Source organism: Physeter macrocephalus, chromosome 4, assembly GCF_002837175.3.
Source record: "Physeter macrocephalus isolate SW-GA chromosome 4, ASM283717v5, whole genome shotgun sequence".
Lineage (NCBI taxonomy): Eukaryota > Metazoa > Chordata > Mammalia > Artiodactyla > Physeteridae > Physeter > Physeter macrocephalus.
Window position 1 is genome coordinate 38,133,602 of NC_041217.1, and position 21,723 is coordinate 38,155,324.

Here is a 21,723-nt window from a genome sequence, read left to right on the forward strand (position 1 = left end):
CTTTTTACTCACAACATAATTATTCAGCACCACTGTGAGCAAACCTCTGAGGGAAATGCAAAGATGAATTAATCATAGTGGAAGGGAAAACATTTCATTAAAACAAAGAGACAAATGCAAATCCTCTGCATTTTAGGAAAGGGAGCAACTATTTCAGGAAAAATGAAAGTTCTCTCAATGTTGATAGTGCAAAAGTAATGTGATGGAAATAGGCTGAGGGGTAGACGGAGAAAACAGAATCCAAAGAGAATATGGAAGCAATAATCTTCTCGTCTTGCATGATAGAAGTTCAAGGTGTAAATAAGCAAGCAGAAGACCAGAAGCTCTTTCTCTGGAGAAACTAGACAGCAGCAGAGAAGACACCAATAAACACTAATATTGGGGGATTCCCCACTCTGTATTTGTCAGGAAACAGGACATCCAGAAGCTCAGTGGCTCAAATCAGACAAAAATTTGTCTTTCATGAAAGAGGAGGCATAAGGGCATTTAGGATGGTCATCAGTTCTGCCCACATGATTAACCAAGGACCAGATCCCTTCCTCCTTGCTGCTTCAGCATCCCACGGGATGCTACCCTCCTCAGCATGGCGGAAGTTGGTTCACCATCACTCTGTCAGCATTTCAGCCCTCACCATGGGGGAAAAAGGAAGCAGAGAGCAAGCAGCTTCTTACCCCCACCCGCTTCCCAGTTTTATTGAGATATAATTGACATACAGCACTATGAGAGTTTAAGGTGTACAGCATAATGATCTGATTTACAGGTATCATGAAATGATTATCACAGTAAGTTTAGTGAACATCCATCATCTCATATAGATGCAAAATTAAAGAAATAGAAATTTTTTTTCTTGTGATAGAAACCCTTAAGATTTACTCTCTTAACAACTTTCATATGTAACATACAGCAGTGTTAATTATATTTATCATGTTGTACATTACATCCCTAGCACTTATTTATCTTATTACTGGAAGTGCGTACCTCTTGACTGCCTTCATCCAATTCCCCCTTCCACCTCAATCTGATCGCTTTTTCTATCAGTTTGTTTGTTTTTGAAGTATAATTGACTTACAACACTATGGTAGTTCCTGTTGCACAACATAATGATTCGATATTTCTATACATTTCAAAATGATCACCATGATAAATATAGTTACAATATGTCATTATACAAACATATTACATAGTTACTGACTATATTCCTCACACTGTACATTTCATACAGGTGGCTCATTTATTCTGCAACTAGACGTTTGTACCTCTTAATATCCCTCACCTATTTATTTCCTTCCCCCACCCCTCTCCCCTCTAGTAACCACCTATTTGTTCTCTATATCTATAACTCTGTCGAGCAGCTTCTTTTTTAAGTAAGTGACCAGGAAGTCACACCCATTGGAAAGTTGCTCCAAGGTAGGCTCTAGTGAAGAGAGGCGATGTGTCCTGCTGATTTTTAAAATGGTGGAAGTGGTTCTGCTTCTTAAAATCAAAAGGGGGTTAATACAGAAAAACAATTAGCAGTCTCTGTTATGACAATTTAATTAAAAATACCTCACCTGTCCCATCAGACTGCAGGTAAGCCTACAGTCAGCAAAATTTGTTCATATACACAGAATTTTAAATGAGATTATTCAGGCCTCACTCTTCAAAAAGAACTGACCAGTGATCATTAATAAAGGTTTGCAGGGAGCAAAATAATACTAGCTATTACAAAGAGCTCCATGGAGTCAAGAACGAATCTAGGTAGAAAGAACAGGATATTATTTTTTAAAAGAAAAAGTAAAGACTAGAAATCATTTGGAAAACATTAAATATTCTTAAAAGAAATTTAAAAATTCAACAAAAGTGTTGGAATATAAAGCCAAGGGAATCTCCCAGGAAGTGTGTGAAGGGCTGGGGTTAAGAATGAAGATAGAAAACATAGCAAAAGTAGACAATCAACCAATCAACAAGGAGATCCAATATCAGACTAATTGGACTTCAGTAAGAGAAAACAGTGAAGAAATATTATTGAAGAAATTACATAAGAAAATTTCTCAGACCAGAAGAACATGACTTTACAGTCTGAAAGCACTCATCAAAAACCGACAAAGTGAATGAAAAGATAAAATATAGCAAAGTGCATCAACATGATATTTTAGAATGTCGCGGGTGACAAGTGTACCTTTAAAACTTCCAGAGTAGCGGGGAGAAAATCAGGTCAGAAGTCAGGATGTCCTCTGACTTCTCAATAGCTGTACTGGAAGTAGTAAGACAGTGGAGAAATCCCTTTAAAATGAGAGGGAAAATTATTTTTAACCCAGCCTTCTACACACAGCCAAACTATCAATCAAGTGTGAAAATGAAGACAGTTTCAAACATGCCAAGACCCAAATTTTTACTTCCTATGCATCATTTCTCAGGCAGTTCCCAAAGGATGGGCTTTAGTAAAATGAAAATTCAAGGAAGAGGAAAACATGGATCCAAGAACCAGAGAAAGTAACAAAAGTGAGTCTGCAGGTGTGAGAGCATCCACCAAGTGCTGAAGTGTGTAGCAGACCATCAAGCATCCTATCCATGTCACTAGGGCGCTACCACTTCAGCACAGTCTGGACAACTTCCAGATGCCAGTTCTGCTTCCTTTTCCATAGGCTTTTCCAGAACTATTTAAAGCCACTCTGATTTTCGCTTAGCAGGAAAAATGGAGGTAAGTAACACCTCCCAGAAGCAGCTCTCAATTAACAACTGATGGAAGTTAGTATCACTACACCAGCTCCCTCACCTTTGGGTGATTACTCTGAGGTGTGAGTTCAACATCTTTACCAGTTTCCCCTGGTGTTAGGCTCCTGTCTTCTTAACTGGCTTGATAACAGCCTTTATTGGCTGTCTTTCCTTCCCTGTCTCACTGCCCTACTCATCTCCTGGTGTTTCCTGCATCTTCCAAACAAACTACTTACACTTTAATTCTTGTTTCAGGGTCTGTTCCTGGTGGAACCTAAACTAAGGCCAAGTGGGAGAGTGGAGGGCTCTGAGAGGAGGGTCTCTTGGGACTAGAAGGGAGTTGATAAGCACCTGATGTCTCTGAACATTGGAACAATCTTGGCAGACTGAAAAATCTCTTGGAGCACTTAGGAGGAATTGGAAATAGAAATATAGAAAACTAAGCAAGCAAACAGACAACTTCACTAAAAAAGGGCACTATCAACACAGGACAGAACAAAAGAAAGTTGTAAAGAGAGGAACATGCTCACAGAACACTACTTGATTTAGTTCAGTCACAAGGTGTAACTGAAATTGTGCAATAACTACATGGGAAGAAGGAAGAAACGCAGATGATTAAATTAGAAGATGATTGAATCTTTGTTTGTATTCAATAGACAAATGGGCAATTCATTAAAAAGTAGAGAAAACAAGTTAGGTAAAAATATGGTGATAAATACCAGGAAAAAAAATGTTACAAGAAGTGACAGTGTTTCTCTGAGACTAGGGAAAAGGGATTGTGTGGGTCCAGTTAGTGCACTAATTTGTTAAATGTACTTAGGTTTTAAATTAATTTTAAAGATAAATAAGATTGATAAGTCAAGAAATAGTTTCACTTGTAATGTGGTTTACAATTTATGTTTATATAATGTATAATTTTATATAATTTATAACTTTAATTTAAATTTATAATTATAATTTTATATAAAAATTAAAACTTTAAGTGTGAAATTTAAAATGAAAAAAGAAAAGAAAAATGTAATGGAGTTGCACTGTTTACACCCACCTTTATTGTTTCAATATTTGTTTATTGTGTACACTCATTTATTTTAGATATTTTGAGAGGCATTTAAATAAAAGAATAAAGAATGGAGAAATAATTCATATCAGTGTGAATTATAGTCTCTGTACTGCTCCTTTATACTCACAGAGAATGGCAAGGAAGGAAACATGAAGGATTGATATTTAAAAGCCTCAACTATTTCTGCTTTACAGCTAAAGAATAAAACTTGAGGTAGAATTCTTTATCTGAGCACATAAATAATACCAAAATAATACCAAAATGCTAAGTACTAAGCATACTTAGCTATTCAATTCTAATCCACTAATAAAATGATGTGGAAGTAAGAATCAGATAGTAGAAATCTTAATTTCATTTACGAAAATGAGAAAAATTACTCTTTCCCAACCTATCGCAATATCCAAACCAATTTCTCTGGATCAGTAAAACATTCTTAAGCACAGCTACAAAAATCTACCAAGGATTTCTATGTATATAATACATTTTAAAACATCAACTATCTTTATCTAATAATCAGTGAACTCATTTGTGAGTATAATTGCAAGCAGTGTTCAATATATATAGTATGAAATAGAAATTACATTTTTATTCACTTGTAGAGAAGATATGTACTATAGTAAAAAAATGAGATAATGTGATATAAATAATAAATGATATAAATCATAATGAAACAGGAAATTAATTCAATCAGCACATAACAAAGTAAAATAAATAAGCAAATACATGGTTTTCAAATTATTACAGTACTTAATGAATGAAGGCTTTTCTGAGTGAGGTTTGTTGGCAAAGGAGGGAGATGGGAGCATATAATCACTCCTGCTGGTGGGAGAAGATGAGTGAGAAGTAGTAAAAGCCAGTGAGTGAAACAACAATTGCCAGATATTTATCCACATCTAATCCCAAGGAACTGGCCAGCGTCTTCTCCTCCAGTCCTTTCTGATGCTGGAAGTAGAGAGAACCATTGCAAGAAAACACAGACATAAAGAGAATGGACATCTGTTTGGGTTTCCTTTGCTTACAATTACACAGCTCCTGCTAAAATGAGACTATGCTGGCAATTCAATTTTTTAAAAAAATAAATACATCTGCCCTACCCCCTCCTCATAAGGCAATGGCAATTATTTTTCAATATGTTCTAAACTTTAAATTTTTGGTATAAAATATCCAGGTCCCTTTTCTTCCTCTCACACAAACCCTCAATGAGCACCAAATTGAACAAGTTTCTCTCTTGCAGATTCTTCTAATAAAGCTTTCCTAAGCCTTCTCAGCTCACTCACATTCCTAACAAGATATTCCACTTTCTTAGATCATATTTTTGATGATGAATGTGAAGATAATTATAATACACAAGGCATTTGGACAATGAGAGCAGATGATGATGCAATCCTAGTCACAAAGTGTCTGAAGAACCCCTGAGGCTCATACTACATTCTCACATCCCAAACCAAAAAAGGAGGAATAATATTTGTTACAGGGGCTTGGTGAATTTTAACTGTTTTGTAGGCAGTGTGAGCAAATATTTGATTTGTGAGAATTCATATAACAAGAAATACCAGAATTGGAAAAGAGCCCAGTGGAGGATGAAGAACGAAACTGCTCACTGTGACAAAATGAAGGGAATTGAGTTAAGGGCTACAAAATCCAACTGTTGCAGGAGTCTAATAAAGGCAAATGAGAGATTTGAGTAGGGAAAAAAGCATAGACTGGAGCAACATGTCCACAGAGAAAAAGCAAATGGAGAAGACATCATCTGTGCTCTCCCCACATCCCTGCTCTGGAGGTTACCACAAGCGTCCCCACAGAGCTATTGGCTACCCGTGTGTCTCTGCCTTGATGTCTCATTGCCGGCCCCAACGGCCCGCAGTGGGGTCGGATGTGATTGGGCGTCAGTGCTGCTAGAGAAAGTCTTTACCAATGAGAGGAGGGGACTGTTGAATAAATACCCCGACTCATCCTCCTTAGAAAGACAACTCGGAATTGTGTTCCCCATGCTCCCAGAAGGCAGTCAGCATGATTGAGCTTCTGCTTGCAACAGCAATGACCTCTTGAGGCTGTCCTCACTTCCCCATCTTACTACCCCACTCAGTCACAGTGCTTTCTGGGGCACATCCCAAGGAAGGTAGTTCCCCACTTGCCTCAGGAGAAACCCAAAATAAACATCAACCAAAAGAAATTCTGAGTAAAAGGACCAGACAAATGGCTTTTAAGACCATGGTTATGGTAACTCATTTAGCAGTATTTCTATATGAAGATGAATGAGCATATTATACATAGAGTGAAATACAATATTGGAATTAAAAAATAGTGAATAAAAAAAAAAAGACCAGGGACAGATACCTTCCATATTAAGTAGGTTACTATAGCAATTCAAACCTATCTAAGGTTTAGTGAAAGCCTGCTACACACCCTTGTCTCATTGGAGTATGTTTGGGGGAATTAAACTAAAGAGGTCACTGTTCCCCCATAGAGTTCTGTGTACAAAGGAGATAGAACAACCAAAGGAACTGAGATATGAATGAGAGAGAGATTTTAGAGGATGCAAGTGTTGGAGGAAGTCTCCGAACACCCCGAGACATAAATGTGATTAATATGGGGTTTCTCCTCATGTGGGGGGTAGTTGCTTGAGCCATTTTACTTTCTATTAAGGAAAATGAGGACCATATCAGAACAAGGACTTGGGAGCACAAAGGTGGCTGCTGGGTGGGCTTCCACTCATCAGGCTTTCAGAGTCTGTTCCTGACGATGGAATCAGGAGAGCAGACACAGACACGAATCCCCTTCTTACAAGACAAAAACCAAAAGGGAGTATTAGTGAGGCAGAGGCCAAGTGCATGGGGGTTTAGAAAAGGGCGTGACTGCTTCAAATGGGGGACAACGGACAAGGCTTTTGGGGTGTGTTGATGTTTAATCTAAATACTGAACACCTGAGTGACTTGTACATGTGAACTGTGGAGTAAAGGCAATCCAGGGAAATGTATTGGTGTGAATCCAGGTTCATATGTCCAAGGTCCCCACAGTAAAATAAATATATCAACTTTATGTATGGGTTTTTTTCATAGACCTCATTTCACAGAGTCCTAATGACCACGAAGACAAAATACTGTTGGATATGTAAATTTTTTAATTGATAAAATGTGTACTCTGTGTCCAGAAAAGCAAAAATATGAATCAGAAAATGATCAATAATTCTACAGTCTCAAAGCACTAAATATTAACCAATTATCCTTTCTAGATAATTATTACCACAATTGATGGTGTAAAATAGATGGTAAAGGTGATTAACTGAAGTGATCCATATTGGATATAAGGCATCAAGGCACAATTTCCTCCCCTTCGGGGGAAACATTACAGTGAACACTCCTGAGTGGCTTGCTTGCCTCATCTTTCCGAAGCTCCAGTTGTTGAACCTCCAGGTACAGCTTATACACCTCCAGGGCGGATCTCACCTCCTCTGGGGTTGGGAGACACTGCATGAGTTTCTTGCCTGTGACCACTTGCTCACAGCCTTCAGGGCTCTCCTAAAGGAGAAATATGTGATGAGTGTACTTAAAAGGCTCCTCTTCCAATTGTTAGCGGGCATAGTTCATGCTGACAAAGGCAGGACTGCAGATTCACGACCAAGACCCACCCAGAACTGGTGGATGAGCAGGAAAACAAGAAAACTCCTTGGACCCCACCATCACCTTCCTCAGAGGAATATAACTCTGCTCTGAGACAGCCTCCCAGAAAGCCTCTGTGGGAACAGAGACTATTTCTGCTGACCATTCAGAAATGGGACAACAGTATACCATATCCCCTAGAAAAGTAAAGGAGTCAGTACTCCCAGGTATCTGAGACCCTGCACTCCAAAGGGGCTCAGTTTTCCCTGTTCTCGAGTGAGAGCAGGAAAACTTGCCACTCCTTTCTGACCAGAGGGCTTCAAGGCAAAATTGAGAGTTCCTTTGTAGGAATGAATCTTGACAAGTCAGATGTCACCTTTACCGGAAGGACAGTGATTTGAGGGAGACACACCCATTTTAGGGTTTGATAGATTGTAACCTTCCTTGAATTGTGCCACTTACCCACTCACACTTGGGCACCTCCGGGTACCACATTCTGTTTCCTGAACAAGTGATACTTTGGGAACCAACCAAACCATAGCCAGAGTCACACTGGACAGTGACATTTTCAGGTTCAACATATCCATCCTTATCCACAGATAACCTCCCATGTTCTATCTCTGGTTTCAGACACAAAGCTGAAATGGAAACATAATTTTAAGCAATCTGTAGATCTAAGAAAAAGATATGAGTCTACGGTACTAAGAATGAACTATATTGAAGTGCTGCTAATTGTTTTACCTTTTCTTTCATCTGGAGAACAGAAATAATTTTCATTAACATATTTATTGAGCATTGGCTACGTATTAGACTTTGGGCTAGTACTTTATGTGATTATCTTATTTAAGTCTCACTATTTTATCTAGGAGAAAGTGAGATACAGAAAAGTTAAATAACTTGCCCAAGGACATAACAATTTTAAATAGCATGACAGAATATAAAAAGGGCATGTGACCCCAAATCCTCATCTATCAAATCAACTACCTCTCGTATCTTGATCCCTGTAAAATGCTGAATACAAGATTTTCCCTCTCGCCTATTATCCTCCTGTGTGCAATGGAGACAATGGTGGCAAATAATCCCTGCGGTTGTTGATGACAAAGTGATATTAAACTTGTGTGCATGTAACAATCAGACCCGATCTTGACCCCTCTTGTCCCCACACAGCTGGCACACTAGGAGTCCCCCACCCACAACATGCCTACGTCCTGGGCTGGTGGTGCCCTGCACTGGCTCTGATGGAAATACCTGTGACCTCACCATGATGCTTGCAATTATCCCATGGGAGTCGACATTCATGCTAGACCAGCTTTCCATGACAATTCTGCTATGGGCCACAACTACACTCAGATAAGATGTACCACCTGTAGAATATTTCTGGAAGTATACAAGAAACAAAGAATAGGGGCTGCCTCACAGAGGCTGAATTTTGCACCTGGGAGAAAGAAGTAGGGGAGATTAATGTTTCTGTTGTGCCCTCTGTAGTTTTTGCTTTGGGTACCGTCAGAATATAGTTAAGTATTTTAAATAAATCAAATCGAATCAAATATTTTTTTGCTGCCTCTAGCAGAGAAGAAACTGTGCTCTCAAGCCTTTCGGGACAGTTCCCCCCCACCACAAAGCTGAAGAGGGAGCTGGAGTTACCTTTACATTGAGGGGCTGCAGGTAACCAGCCTGAAAGAGTGCAGGAGACTTTGTTCTTTCCAACCAGGGTGTATCCTTCATCACATTCATATGTAGCTTCGACATTTTTAAATCCAAGGAGTGAACTGACTCGTTTATAATGTCCATGGGCAATGACAGGAGGAGAATCGCAATCTTGATGTGAGACATAAAAGTCAAAGAGGGTCAGCGTGTCGAATGCTTATATTAACACTTCCCAGAATCTGTGTGGTTTGTAGGAGGCTTCCTTCTGTCATTCTATCTTCTCTGCCCATCTGCTCACTTAGCCAAACCCAGGACCTATACTACCCTCCTGTAGGCATGAGGCTAGGGAACCTTAGAAAGACTCCAATGGAATGACAAAAACTTAAGATTTGTTTCATTTTATTGACAATTCACTAAACTTGACACTATTTAGGAGCCATTTTGGCATGAAGGCTGAATTCGGCCCAAAGTTTCATTGTACTAGTGGTACACTCCACTGATTTCAGGCTAAATGCAGAGATGTACATCTGGGAGAGACTGTAAAGATGTGAAATAAATCCACAATCTCTGACTCATTGCTCCCAATCAAACCTGTCCATCCAATCCCCCAAGAATATACTTACTGTCTTCTAAAATATTTTAGAAAAGAGCTCATAGAAGAATAAAAAAGGTGGCTTGCAGGTTGGAATAATAGACATGGCATGGTGCTGAGTACCTCTCTGAAAGGGAACACTGTCAGGATCCACAAACAGTGCATGAGAAATTTAAATAAAACAGGCCATCAGGAAAGTCAGGTAAAATATTAAACTGGCGGGCTATAGTATCTACAAGTACTACCCTAAGATGCCTCCTTGAGGCATAGAAAACATGATGCTGACAATGAGATTCAAATGCTGGAGTTGCCATGGCACATGGTAGAAAGAGAGATTAAGTGACTCAGAAAAGAGAGCATGCTGGAGCGGATGTACCACACACATGCTGGAAACCCCACCAAATGATTATGTTCCCTGGGAAAGCCTGGAGGATACATGTACCAAGGTCAGAAGGAATATCCTAACAAGAAGAACACCCATATCAAAGGCCAGAGCTGATGATGTGAAGAACATTAAAGAACAAGTTTCACTCTTAGCAATCGCAGTCTGAGAGGTGCTTATATGTTTCAGAAGCTCAGTAAATGTAATCATCATAATGAGTGGCAAGTTAGACAACCAGAGGTGCCTGAGAGTTAGGAGTACAGTTACTAGAACATGGCATTCATAAGGGTGAAAATAGATGAGCAGCCAACCAGATACTACTCAATTTGTACCATCGAAAGAAAGTAAGGATGGATGATCAGGAGGCTGTTGGCATTTGGTCCAATAAAAAGTTACAATCCCTTGTTCAGTTTCTGGACCTGTGCCAGTTGTCAGATCTGGAGATCATCGACTAAAGAAAAAAGACAGTTTCCAGAAGTAAAGATACTACAACACCTTGGGAAGTATACACAATAATGAGTGCCCCAGTCTTCTAAGTGGACCTATGTCTATTTACATAGGTAACTGTGCACAGGTGAGAGGGGCACAGTAATCCAAGGATTATTGAACATAGAGCTTGAGTTGACATGGATACTTAGAATCATCATGGCCCCCTTATTAAGCCATTTGGTGGCCTTTTCCATTGTCTTTGAAAGTATAAACAGGATGGACAAAATGGGTCATTGATACAACCTCCACACTGGTCCTTGGCCTATGGGGTTAGAGCTGTCTTATCCAAGAAGGCCAAGTACAAGTCATTGATACTACCTATACCCTCCCCTTGGAGGCAAAGAAGGTAAGTTTTTAAAAATATCATGTACTGAAGGGTAGGGGAGAAGGAGAAATTTGTGCCATTCTTAAAGAACTAAAGATGCAGGAGGGGTCATCATATCCCCATGTACTTCACCAGTCTGTCTACTACAAAAATTAGGATTCTGGAGAATTCCAGTAGACTACTGAAAACCCAACAGCATTTTAGCCCCTATTGCAGCCACTGTACCAGATGTGGTATCTTTGCTAGAGCAGATTAATATGTCTTCGAGTAAGGGAGGCCACTGATTCAGCAGAGGCCTTCTTTTCCATCCCAATCAGAAAAGAGGGTCACAAACAGTTTGCATACACATGGAAGGTTCAAGATCAAATATCTGCATTTTAAGACCTTGGCTATGATAACTCACCAGTCCCTGTCATAATAGAGTCTTAAGATATCATGACCATGTGGACATCCACAGAATATCATATTGATACAGAACATCAATGGCATCATGTTAATTCTACTGAATAAGCAAGAAGTAGATGGCATGATGATGTTCCAGAATATGGAAGGTAGAGAAGGAAGAAAAGAAGTAAGCTCAGAAAGGCAGGTTCACTAGATGTGGGCAGGTTTTATACTGTAGGTGAAGGCATAAGGACTAGAAGGAAGAGAAGAAAAAAGAATAAATACCAAGAAATAAAAGGTAATAATTGAACTGTCTAGCTTATCTTTTAGATGTGGGCTATTTTCATTGATTCAGAAAAAATAAGGAAACCAGGAAGTTCAAAAGAATGGGAACAAACAGTGGGGAGAAAAGAGAAAGTTGGACTGAGAGGGCAGTATTTTTTAGCAAACTTATCCACTCTAAAAATCATTCAGGGTACACGAACTTTTTTACCTAATGTGGGGTTTTTTTTGTTTGTTTTCTACCATTTTTCCAACTGAATGAGGCTGTAGTAAAGGACTTTCACTGCAAGTTCATTTGTTGCATTCAAATTATACAAACAATGTTAAGGGTTAAAAAGTATAACACATAAAAAACATCAGCATCAAACAAAACACCAGCTTTACACATTTCCTAAATTCTAAATTTACATTATAAAAGCAAATTATGAAAAAGGCATGGTAGGGAATAAACAATGGCATACTTCCTCTTTCTCAATGGAAGTCACAACAGTTACTAATATTTATCACCCTGTGAAGTTCATTGTTCTAATTTCCGTTATCCAAGGAGGGAGTCTGTCCTTAAGGATACCCAAAACCCTATTATGCTGTGGTATTAGCAGCATCCTTGATACTGGGACAAAAGCCAAGCAGTTTGTTCTATGTTCAAATTGTTGATCCATAAACAGCACAATAATAGGGTCATTTCACTATTACCAGGTTTCCTGGGAGGGTGCCCACATGCTTCAACCAGTGGGCTCCGAGATCAATATACTCACAGCTGATCAGGGTATAGGAACTTCTAGGTAAAAAGGCAGAATAAGAGATTCTAGCATTGGAGCCTTTCTGCAGTTCACACACACTTCAGATGAACTAAGAGTAGATTTCCAAGAGAAGAAATCAAACTTAAATTTGATAATTTCATCTGCTTCTAGATTGTTCTTTAGTACTGCTCCAACTCTTAACCTCCCAAAAGCTATGGGAAGAATGACACTCATCTCTAAGGTCTGATTTTCTATCCTTTCATTCATTTAGCAGATAGAGACTGAAACCTACTGGGTGCCGGTCTTTTCACCCCTCCCTGTCTTTAAGAAGTCAGCAATTGGCTTTAGTGAGAATATGTCAAGAGCTATAGAATTTGCGCCAGCTTTATTTAACATTCCCTTTTTAAAACTGTGGATTCAGGTCTGACTATACGACTGCACAGTTATAAGTATTTTTTTCTTCTGCATGAAATTGAGCAGGACCCTGTAGGGCTCCTGGGTACAGAAGCCTTTCTGTCCCCCGTTTCTTATAGGGAACAGACCTTCAATCTCCATGACCTTCCCTGAGTTCCAAAGGGCAGATTCGAACAGGTGCTAATCGGGGAAGGGAAGGAATGCAAAAACAAGGGAGGGGCAGCCAAGAAACAATAGTGCAGCCTTCCACAGGGTCCTGGTCTGCCTCAAGGAATACACATAACAATGTCCTTAAACTCTTTAAGATGTCAGCATTCTTAATACCAGAGAAAGACCACCTGAGGCTACATTAAAGGAACCTGAGAAACTCATCAAGATTACCTGAGACCAGATTAGAGGAGTGGAGGCCCTGCACACACCCTAATTTTATCAGCAACCCCACCCTCGAACGTTTACTATAAAACTCCTCATCAAATCCTCCTGGGTTGGGACACACAATTTTGAGAGGTACTAGTCTGCTGTGCCCCCCCTTTGCCTGGCAAAGCAATAAAGCTATTCTTTTCTCCAAGATTCTATTCGGCACTGGTACACAAGAGGCTGAGCTTTCGGCATCATGCAGAGTTATAAGTCCTTCAACTAGAATGGTGTAGATATGAAATACAAATTGCAAAAAGGGAAATTATTCTATTTTCATTAGAAATTTAACCATAGTCCTATTTCTATCACAGAATGATTTTCATGAACCATAAAACTGGTCTATAAAAAGCTATTTCTGGTCTTTTTGCTTTACCAATTGATAAAACTTTCACAAAATTTTAATCAGTAGCAAACCATATAACAAGCTTGTGTTTTTAACATGAAGCTGTGAATTTAATTATTATTTGAGAATTTACTTTGTGAAAGTCTGTACAAAAGAACAAGGAGAGAAAAGTATAAGAAAACAGACCCTTTTTCTGCTTAAATTCACAAATGGCAGATTTACAGTGGGTTGGAATAGAAACAGCGGGCTTTATAAAAACTCAAGAGTTTTAGATTGCGATCACAGAGCTCTTCCACAATCCATTCATCAGTGCCAAAAAATCTGAGCTGAAGAAGCTGCTGGGCTGACCCAGTGTGGCATTTTTAATGATTATTAAGCTATCAGTAAAGTCTAAGAGTATTCATACTTCATAAAATTCTTGAATGAGATCTCTCATTCTCTGTGGTTCTCTCTGCTCCAGGTAGCATGATGTCATCTCTGAAGTTGTTCCTGAAGATAAAATGACAGATGGCCAGGGCTAGAACATGAGCCACAATGGGATGTTAAGAGAATGTATATTGTTATACAGAGTAAGGCAGAGGCTCTCTGCTTCTGCTGGGCATCAGAAACACCTGTGTACCTTTCTAAGCATTCAAGGGCTTGGACCCCTCTCCCTGCATCCAAAGGTGATGCTCCAGTGTGTCTGCAGGGTGTCTTGGCAAAGCTTAATTTGCCTTGAGATATATGCCAGAGAGAACGAATTATTGGCATAAGGTTTCTGCCAGGCACATTCACATCCTGTTTTTTGCATAGCTGGAGAAGAGATGACTAATCAGTGGTGCATTTTGCAAGATCACTACTTTAAGAATTACTTCTTTAGCCACTCTGGATGAAGACTGCCCGGAAATAGGCATGCATAAACTGTTAGTTCTCTTCATGACCAAAGTTAGGATTTTAAATGAACTCTTGCTTTCCACACTTTGCTTCTCTTATGTAGTAAAGCCAAGATGTCCTTTTGACTTACTTTTGTAGTTAGTTTGATTGAATGGTCTTCTGGTTTTAGTGCTGCTAGCCTCTTGTTTTAAAGATAAAGGGATTTGTACATTCTTAAAAAACAAACAAACAAAAGACCTATTGAAACCATACAACCTGGCAACTTCTGACAAAAAGATGAAAGTGATTTTAATTTACCACTGTTTCTTACCAAACTGTTAAGCTTTTGTTTATGAAAAAGGATCACGATCCCTTTCCCTAGTTACTAACCAGGTTGTTTCAAATTCCTAAAAAGGAAGTCCAAGATATCATGCTGTAGCATTTCTTATGAGTTAGCTTCTGCAGTGCTTTCATGCAAATGAGCCAGGACAACCCCAACATTCCTCTCTACTCCCAGAGCTATATAATTATGCTTTTCAGTATATTCTTGGACAAGATCTGGTATCAAATAGCAAATGCTCTGGTACCAAGCAGGGAAGGGCTGGCCAGATCTTGCTGTTCTGATGCTTCCACATCACATGGGATTCATCGAATTTCTGAGCATCTTTCCCAGCCCAAGTAATATATATGAGCCTGTAGTCTCCTGCAACTTTGGTGATATCCTCACTCTTCCACAGATTGGGAACACCAAAGGACTCCAATAAATCTGCCCCACATAGCAACCTTACCTTGGGCACAACATTTGTTTCTGGCTCTAAGGATTTTTTTTTTTTTTTTTTTTTACTAAAATCTTGTCTTTGTTCAGTCCACTTCCTCTTCCATCCAGGCCTTTCCAGCATAGGTGAGTTCTGCTGTTGACCACAGCTACTAGCCGCCAGGGTCTCTTGATGGTGTCTTAGCACCTTAGCAGTCTATCCAATAGTTCTGAAGACTTTTCTATGTATCAACTTTCACCCATTTTGAGTTCTTAGTGGCAAGTTCTGGCATAACTCAGTGATGGGCAGAGATGAGTCTTTTCTTCTTATATATAGCACCAATAGGTGAAATTATGCCTTCGACAATTCTAATTTTCCTCTTCCATTCATGCAGTCCTTGGCCAGCTCAAACAACCCGAGGTTCATGTTGATTATAGGATTAAAAAACCACAAGCAAGGAGAACGACTTCTGTCTTCTCTGAATTTTCCATGCTAAGAATTTGAAGTTGTTGATCTCAAAGGAAAGCTCCAACACCTCCCTTGTTTTTACAAAGGAAATTCTGCAAATCTGAAGCGTTTTGCAAGGTAGGCTTTTGGAACCATTCCAACTTGTTTGTCAACAGTCTTCTCTAAGTTGGGCTGTAGCAGTGGTTTCACATCTGAACGGTAACTCTGTTCCCAAGGCTAGAGGCAAATTTACTGAGGTTTTTTCATTTCACAGGGAGACTGAAAGAATGAAAACTTTCTGCTCCACACTTGAATATGACCTTGCCTCGGGGACTGTTGTATTTGATCCTCACAGACTCAACCATCTTGGAACCCCTATGCTTGACACAAAAAAGCATCCTGGGCTGATTCCCCGAGAGACCAGTTTCTCAGGGGCGCCAGGTGAGGGCTTACCATGTCCTCAGGGCCAACCAGCCCATGTCTCTTTTACCTAATTTGAAACCTTCCCTTAATAATCTCCATCATTTTGAATGTTCATACCAGCATTATTTACAGTAGCCAAGATATGGAAGCAACCTAAGTGTCATTCAACAGATGAATGGAAAAAGATGTGTATCTATATCTATGTTATATATATATATATATATATATATATATATATATATATGAATATTACTCAGGCATAAAAAAGAATGAGGTTTTGCCATTTGCAACAACCTGGATGGACCTGGAGAGTAGTATGCTTAGTGAAATAAGTCAAACAGAGACAGACAAATACTCTATGTTATCACTTATATGTGGAATCTAAAAAATAAAATGAATGAATATAACAAAACAAACAGATTCACCAATATAGAGAACAAACTAGTGGTTAACAGTGTGGGGAAGGAAGCTAGGAGGGGCAAGATAGGGGTAGGGGATTAAAAGGTACAAACTACTATGTATAAAATAAATAAGCTACAAGGATATATAGTACAACACAGGGAATACAGCCAATTTTTATAAGTGGAACATAACCTTCCAACATTGTGAATCACTATGCTATATGCCTGAAACTTATATAATATTGTACATCAACTACACTTTAATTAAAAAATAACAATCTCCATCATTTTGATGTGAGAAACTTCTAAAATAACATGCTTCCATAAGCTCTTACCTGGGTAACATTCTGGTGTTTTGGGACTCCACGTGCCATCTGCTGTGCATCTGGCATGAGATGTATATTTCATATGACATGTATATGAAACCTCATCTTCATAGAAATAGGTACAGCTATTGACAATGCTGCTTTTTCTCAGTAGAGTGATTCTGCCATTGTTCAGTTCTGGTATTGGGCAACAAACCTCTAGAAAATATAAAAGAAGGCTAATGGTTAGTAAAATCACCATGAGGAGGCTCCTTATGGCTAAAAGTCTAATTTCTACCTTTAGAAGATCTCACCACTGAAGAGAGATTGGGAAAGCAGAGGCACTTTGAGTCTGCTCTCCCTGGCCCTGATTTGCTAAACTACTCCAACTCATTTGTTTCCAATTCAGTTGTTTCCAATACTTTGTTATTTAAGTGGTGGCAATAATTTTTACTAAATATATTTTAATTCAGTAATATTGTTAAAATCTTTCATTCTATTTCCCCAAAATGAGTCTGAACGACTGCAATTGAACTTTTAAGTCCTAATGTGAAGTGACTAATCTTTCAATAAGTGGATTACCATTTTTCATTATTTGTGCATTTTACATATTTTTCAAATTCCAATCTACAGAATAAAGTTCGCTGTATTCTGGGCCTCAGTGTCCTTACCTCTAAAATGGCAAGAGTCTGATAGATGTGTAGAAAAATGCATGTTGTCAATTCCTTTGAGGCCCATAAAATTGCATCCATATATCTTTCAACCCCTCACTTACTCCCAAGTGAGACTAGAGAAAATCTCCTTTCTATCCTACTGAGGCAAAAGCACTGGGTCAGGGGTCAGAGTCTGTCTTCTAGAGGCAGGTCTTTCAGCCCACAGTCTCATGGCTCAAGAGACATGAGACCCAAGTCACCTTGCAGCTGCTTGAGTTCATGACTGTTTCACAGACTTTCCTTCTGTCAAGCACCCCAACGTCTACATTGGGGAGGAAAGGGCTGTGACAGAGGTCTGACTTGGGCGGTGGTGGAGCTGTATTCTCCATTCTACCTTTACCAGTAATGAAGCTCATACTTAATCTTCATAACGTTTGACTTCTGTGTTTTGTCTCATTTGATTCTGAACCAGGATAAGATTATAATTTCTCAGCTCCTCAAGCTCCAAAACCTTTATGGTCCCTTCTGGCAATAATTGTTCACTATTGTGTTCAATTAGTATAATTCTAAATTTATCTTGAGGAAAAAAATTATATTCATTTAAGATGGAAAATCCTAGCACATACTGGATGTTTAATATACAAAAAGATTTTTAAAGAAGAAACTCACCCTCACATTGTACGTATGGGGTCCACTCCAAATTTCTCTGACAAGTCACAGTCGTGGGCCCATCTGCCTTGGGTTTATATCCAGAAAGGCAGGAGTACCTCAGTGCAGTCCCAATATCGTACACTTCCTCTTCTGTTGGCTTCTGGTAGCCATAATATCTCCAGAAGGCATGGGGGATGTATGGTAAGCCAGCACAGCCATCTGCCCATAAAGGAAGAACAAGGGAAAAGGACACTGTTACTAAGGATGCAACAGTGATCAATGAGCCTGTCCTATCAAAGGGTGTCATGTGCTCATTCAGCCAGGAACCAGCCTGCCATAGCTGATGAATCAGCCACACCAGAAAGCACACAAGGACATGTACCCAAATGTGCAAGGCACCAGAGAGGTTCTTACTAAGGGCACTAATAAGTGGTTTCTGTGTGTTGTGCCAACTATTCAAAATATGAATTCTTCTTCCTCTTCATTTTACTTCAGAAAGTTTAGTATCTGAATTGAAGCATTGGGCTTGCTAGGTGGATATGACTGGAGAAATGTTGCAGACAAATAAATCTAACTCTCTTGTTTCCTGGCTGATAGGAGAAAATAAACAAGAGTCATTCCCCTTATCCAGATGACACCAGAAACTTTATCATTTAAGGGTTTGGCAAGAACAAACCAAGCACAAAGTGACTTCTGAGCCTAAACCTTGTAGCTTGTCCTCTTCACTCTTTGCTGATGCTACTGGTTCACAATATGGAAATGTAATACAAACATCTGTCAAGTTGGATGTTTATTTTATTTTTATCTTCAAGGGTAAGGGTCTTTTTTAAGTTTTATTAAGACACAAGTCACATAACATAAAATTCACCCATTTAAAATACACTATCCAATGGTTTTTACTATATCCACAGAGTTGTGCAACCATCACCCCTATCCAATTTTAGAATATTTTTATCAACCCAGAAAGAAGCTCTGTAGTCATTAGGAGTCACCTCCTAGTCTTGCCTCCTCCCAGGCCCTGGAAACCACTAAAATGCTTTCTCTCTCAATGGATTTGCCTATTCTGGACCTTTCAAATAACCTCTGTGAATGGATTTCTCATCCTTAAAATGAGGATAATAATAGTGCCCACGATTCTGGACAGAATTCATTGAATTAATTCTTGTTATGTACTTAGACTAGAACCAAGTTATCATTGTTACTATTAAGATAATTTTTAAAAGGGAACTCTACTTAATGCACTGTGGTGACCTGAATGGAAGGGAAGTCCAAAAGGGAGAGGATATATATACATGTATAGCTGATTCATTTTGCTGTACAGTAGAAACTAACACAGTACTGTAAAGCAACTGTACTCCCAAAAAAATTAATTTAAAAAAAAGATAATTTTTAGTGATCCACATATGAGTTTATAATTTTAGAGTATCAGAATCATAGTTAGTCCATACAATACTTTTGTGCAAGTTAGAAAAAGGCATTTTTCCCTCAGGACACTTTACTATATATATTTTAAAACAATCACCACAATATAATGATTTTTGCTAGAACAAAACAATTTTCTATCAACTGCAAGAAAATTATTGAAATAAACATACTAATCCACAATGTCTACAATGCTACATCTCTCTTTAGGGTTGTAATGTGCACAACTGCGTGTGGCAGCCTTTTGTGATGTTATATGACCTTGCACAGTGTACTATAATCATTCTTTTTTCCAACAAGAAAAAAATAGAGGGATTGATCTAAATTTAAATTTTTACTGTGATTCAAATTGGCTTAGGTATATAAGTATGTCCCCATCAATATTTCTGGATATCTTTAGATGTCAGACATTGAAACTCTTTCATGGCCCATACTTACTGAGTTCACAAATGGGAGGAGGAGGATGCCAGCTGTTATCAGCTCCACAGTGGATTAACTTATTGCCCTTGAGAAGATAACCTTTATCGCAGTCAAATACAATAGACTGTTTATAAGTATAGATGGGTCCAAATCCAGAGATTATTTTTCCATCTTTAACCACTGGCTGAGGACAAGTGATTTCTAAAAACTCAAAAGAAAAGACAAATGGGTCATATATATATACATATACATATATATATATATATATATATGTTTGGTTTTTTTTTCAACTTTTAAAAGCCTCAGTAAAATGAGATCCCATCATGTAGGTTCTATTGTGAGATGATTGTGGATAACTCTAACTTCTTCACTTTCCCAAGAAAAACTAGCCATATATAATCCAGGAAAAAAACATATCTTGAGGTCCTCAAAACCTCTTCCTATAATGACCTGCTCTCCTGGATGATTTTGATGGTGGGTCAGTGGTCAGTGGTAATGATGTGATAGTCATGATGCAGAGGTAGCCAGGGCATCAGAGAGCTGTACCATCACAAGCAAAGAACAAATTGCCCCTGCCTCCTACCCCACAGCAGTCAGTCATCAAATCCTGTCAGTCCTGCCACTTTAATTCCTCTAGGATTCCTCAATTTCTCTCCAGGCCCACTGCCATGGCAACAGTTGAAGGAGCGTCACTACTTAGCAAGATAGTTGCAACAGGTACCTATGGGTTAAGTTTTGTCCCACTTCAAATTGTTGTCCATTCTGCAGCCAGAGTTCTCTTTCTAACATTCAGCACATTTTGGTTAAAGCCTTTCAATGCCTGCCCTTCACCTTCATTCTGAACTCATGAGAGTTCTTCAGGCATTTTAAACGGTTTGCAGTATCATGCTCCCTTATCCCCGATTTGATCGTGTCCTGTGCTGAGTCAGAATAGTAAGTGATACTGTGTAGGTGTTTAGTAGCAAAGGAAGATGCCTTAGATTAGCAAACTAGCAATGCCACAATATTTCTTCTTGCTCAATTACTGTTTGCTTTGTCCTGTTGAACTTCCGGTGTTTAATAGGTTTTGCTTGCTCTGTAGGCATATGTGGTTGACATGAAAAGTGCTAACCAGTATTTCCAGTTCTGCTTCCTGCACAGACAAAAGGTGATATTCCTCAGTTCCCTTAGGATGAGTAGCGTCTACACATTACTAGTTTTGGACAAAAGGCTGAAATGCAAAGTGATATGTGGTCATTTCCAGGAAAAAAAGCTCTTAAAGCCAGGGGACAATTTGATTTTCTCTCTTCCTCTATTAAAGAGTTTGTGAAAGCACATTTTAATATCATAAGATTGAAGCAATCTGGATTGCTGAGATGGTTGCTAAACTAACACCTAAACTATAGCTGCCCTAGAGAGTTTCCTGGACATGCAGCAAATTCAATATGAATGAGAATCAACTTTAATTTGCCGCTGGGACACACTTACCCCAAGCCCATACTCATTCCAGCTCCAGCCATCCCCCCAGGGTGGTTCTTGGGCAGAGCACCCTGGGACCCCCTCCCACATGCACAGATTCCAGCTCCAACTATACCACAAAGGCAGACCCAATGCAGTGAGTGCCAGGGTCCCCCAGCCCATGCTCATTCTGTTTTGCCTAATTCATAGACACAAACATGGAAAGTCAAACAAAATGAAGAGACAGAGGAATATGTTCCCAGTGAAAGAATAAAATAAAACCTTATTTTTAAAAACCCTAATGAAACAGAGATAAGTAATTTACCTGATAAAGAGTAAAAAATAATGATTATAAAGATGCTCACTGAACTCAGGAGAAGAGTGAAGGAACACAGAGAGAACTTTAACGCAGAGTTAGAAAATATAAAAAAGAACCTGTTAGAGCTGAAGAATACAATAAATAAAATAAAATACACTAGAAGGAATCAATAGCAGGTTAGGTGGTACAGAAGAATGGATAAGTGATCTGAAAGACAGAATAGTAGAAATCACCCAATCAGAACAGCAAAAAGAAAAAAAAATTAATGAG

The 21,723-nt window shown here is 38.9% G+C and overlaps 1 protein-coding gene and 1 pseudogene across 1 annotated transcript in view; both read right to left on the reverse strand.

Moving 5' to 3' along the window:
* Positions 1 to 7,099: 7,099 nt before the first annotated feature.
* The window catches only part of LOC102978455 (C4b-binding protein alpha chain), a 43,245-nt gene continuing 28,621 nt past the window's right edge, over positions 7,100 to 21,723 (reverse strand). The window contains 7 exon segments of the mRNA XM_028488126.2: positions 7,100 to 7,131; positions 7,134 to 7,272; positions 7,816 to 7,991; positions 8,998 to 9,171; positions 16,582 to 16,770; positions 17,874 to 18,074; positions 19,716 to 19,898. Coding sequence (XP_028343927.2) covers positions 7,100 to 7,131; positions 7,134 to 7,272; positions 7,816 to 7,991; positions 8,998 to 9,171; positions 16,582 to 16,770; positions 17,874 to 18,074; positions 19,716 to 19,898 — 1,094 coding nt within the window.
* On the reverse strand, positions 14,666 to 15,466 carry LOC102977604 (nicotinamide/nicotinic acid mononucleotide adenylyltransferase 1-like; annotated as a pseudogene).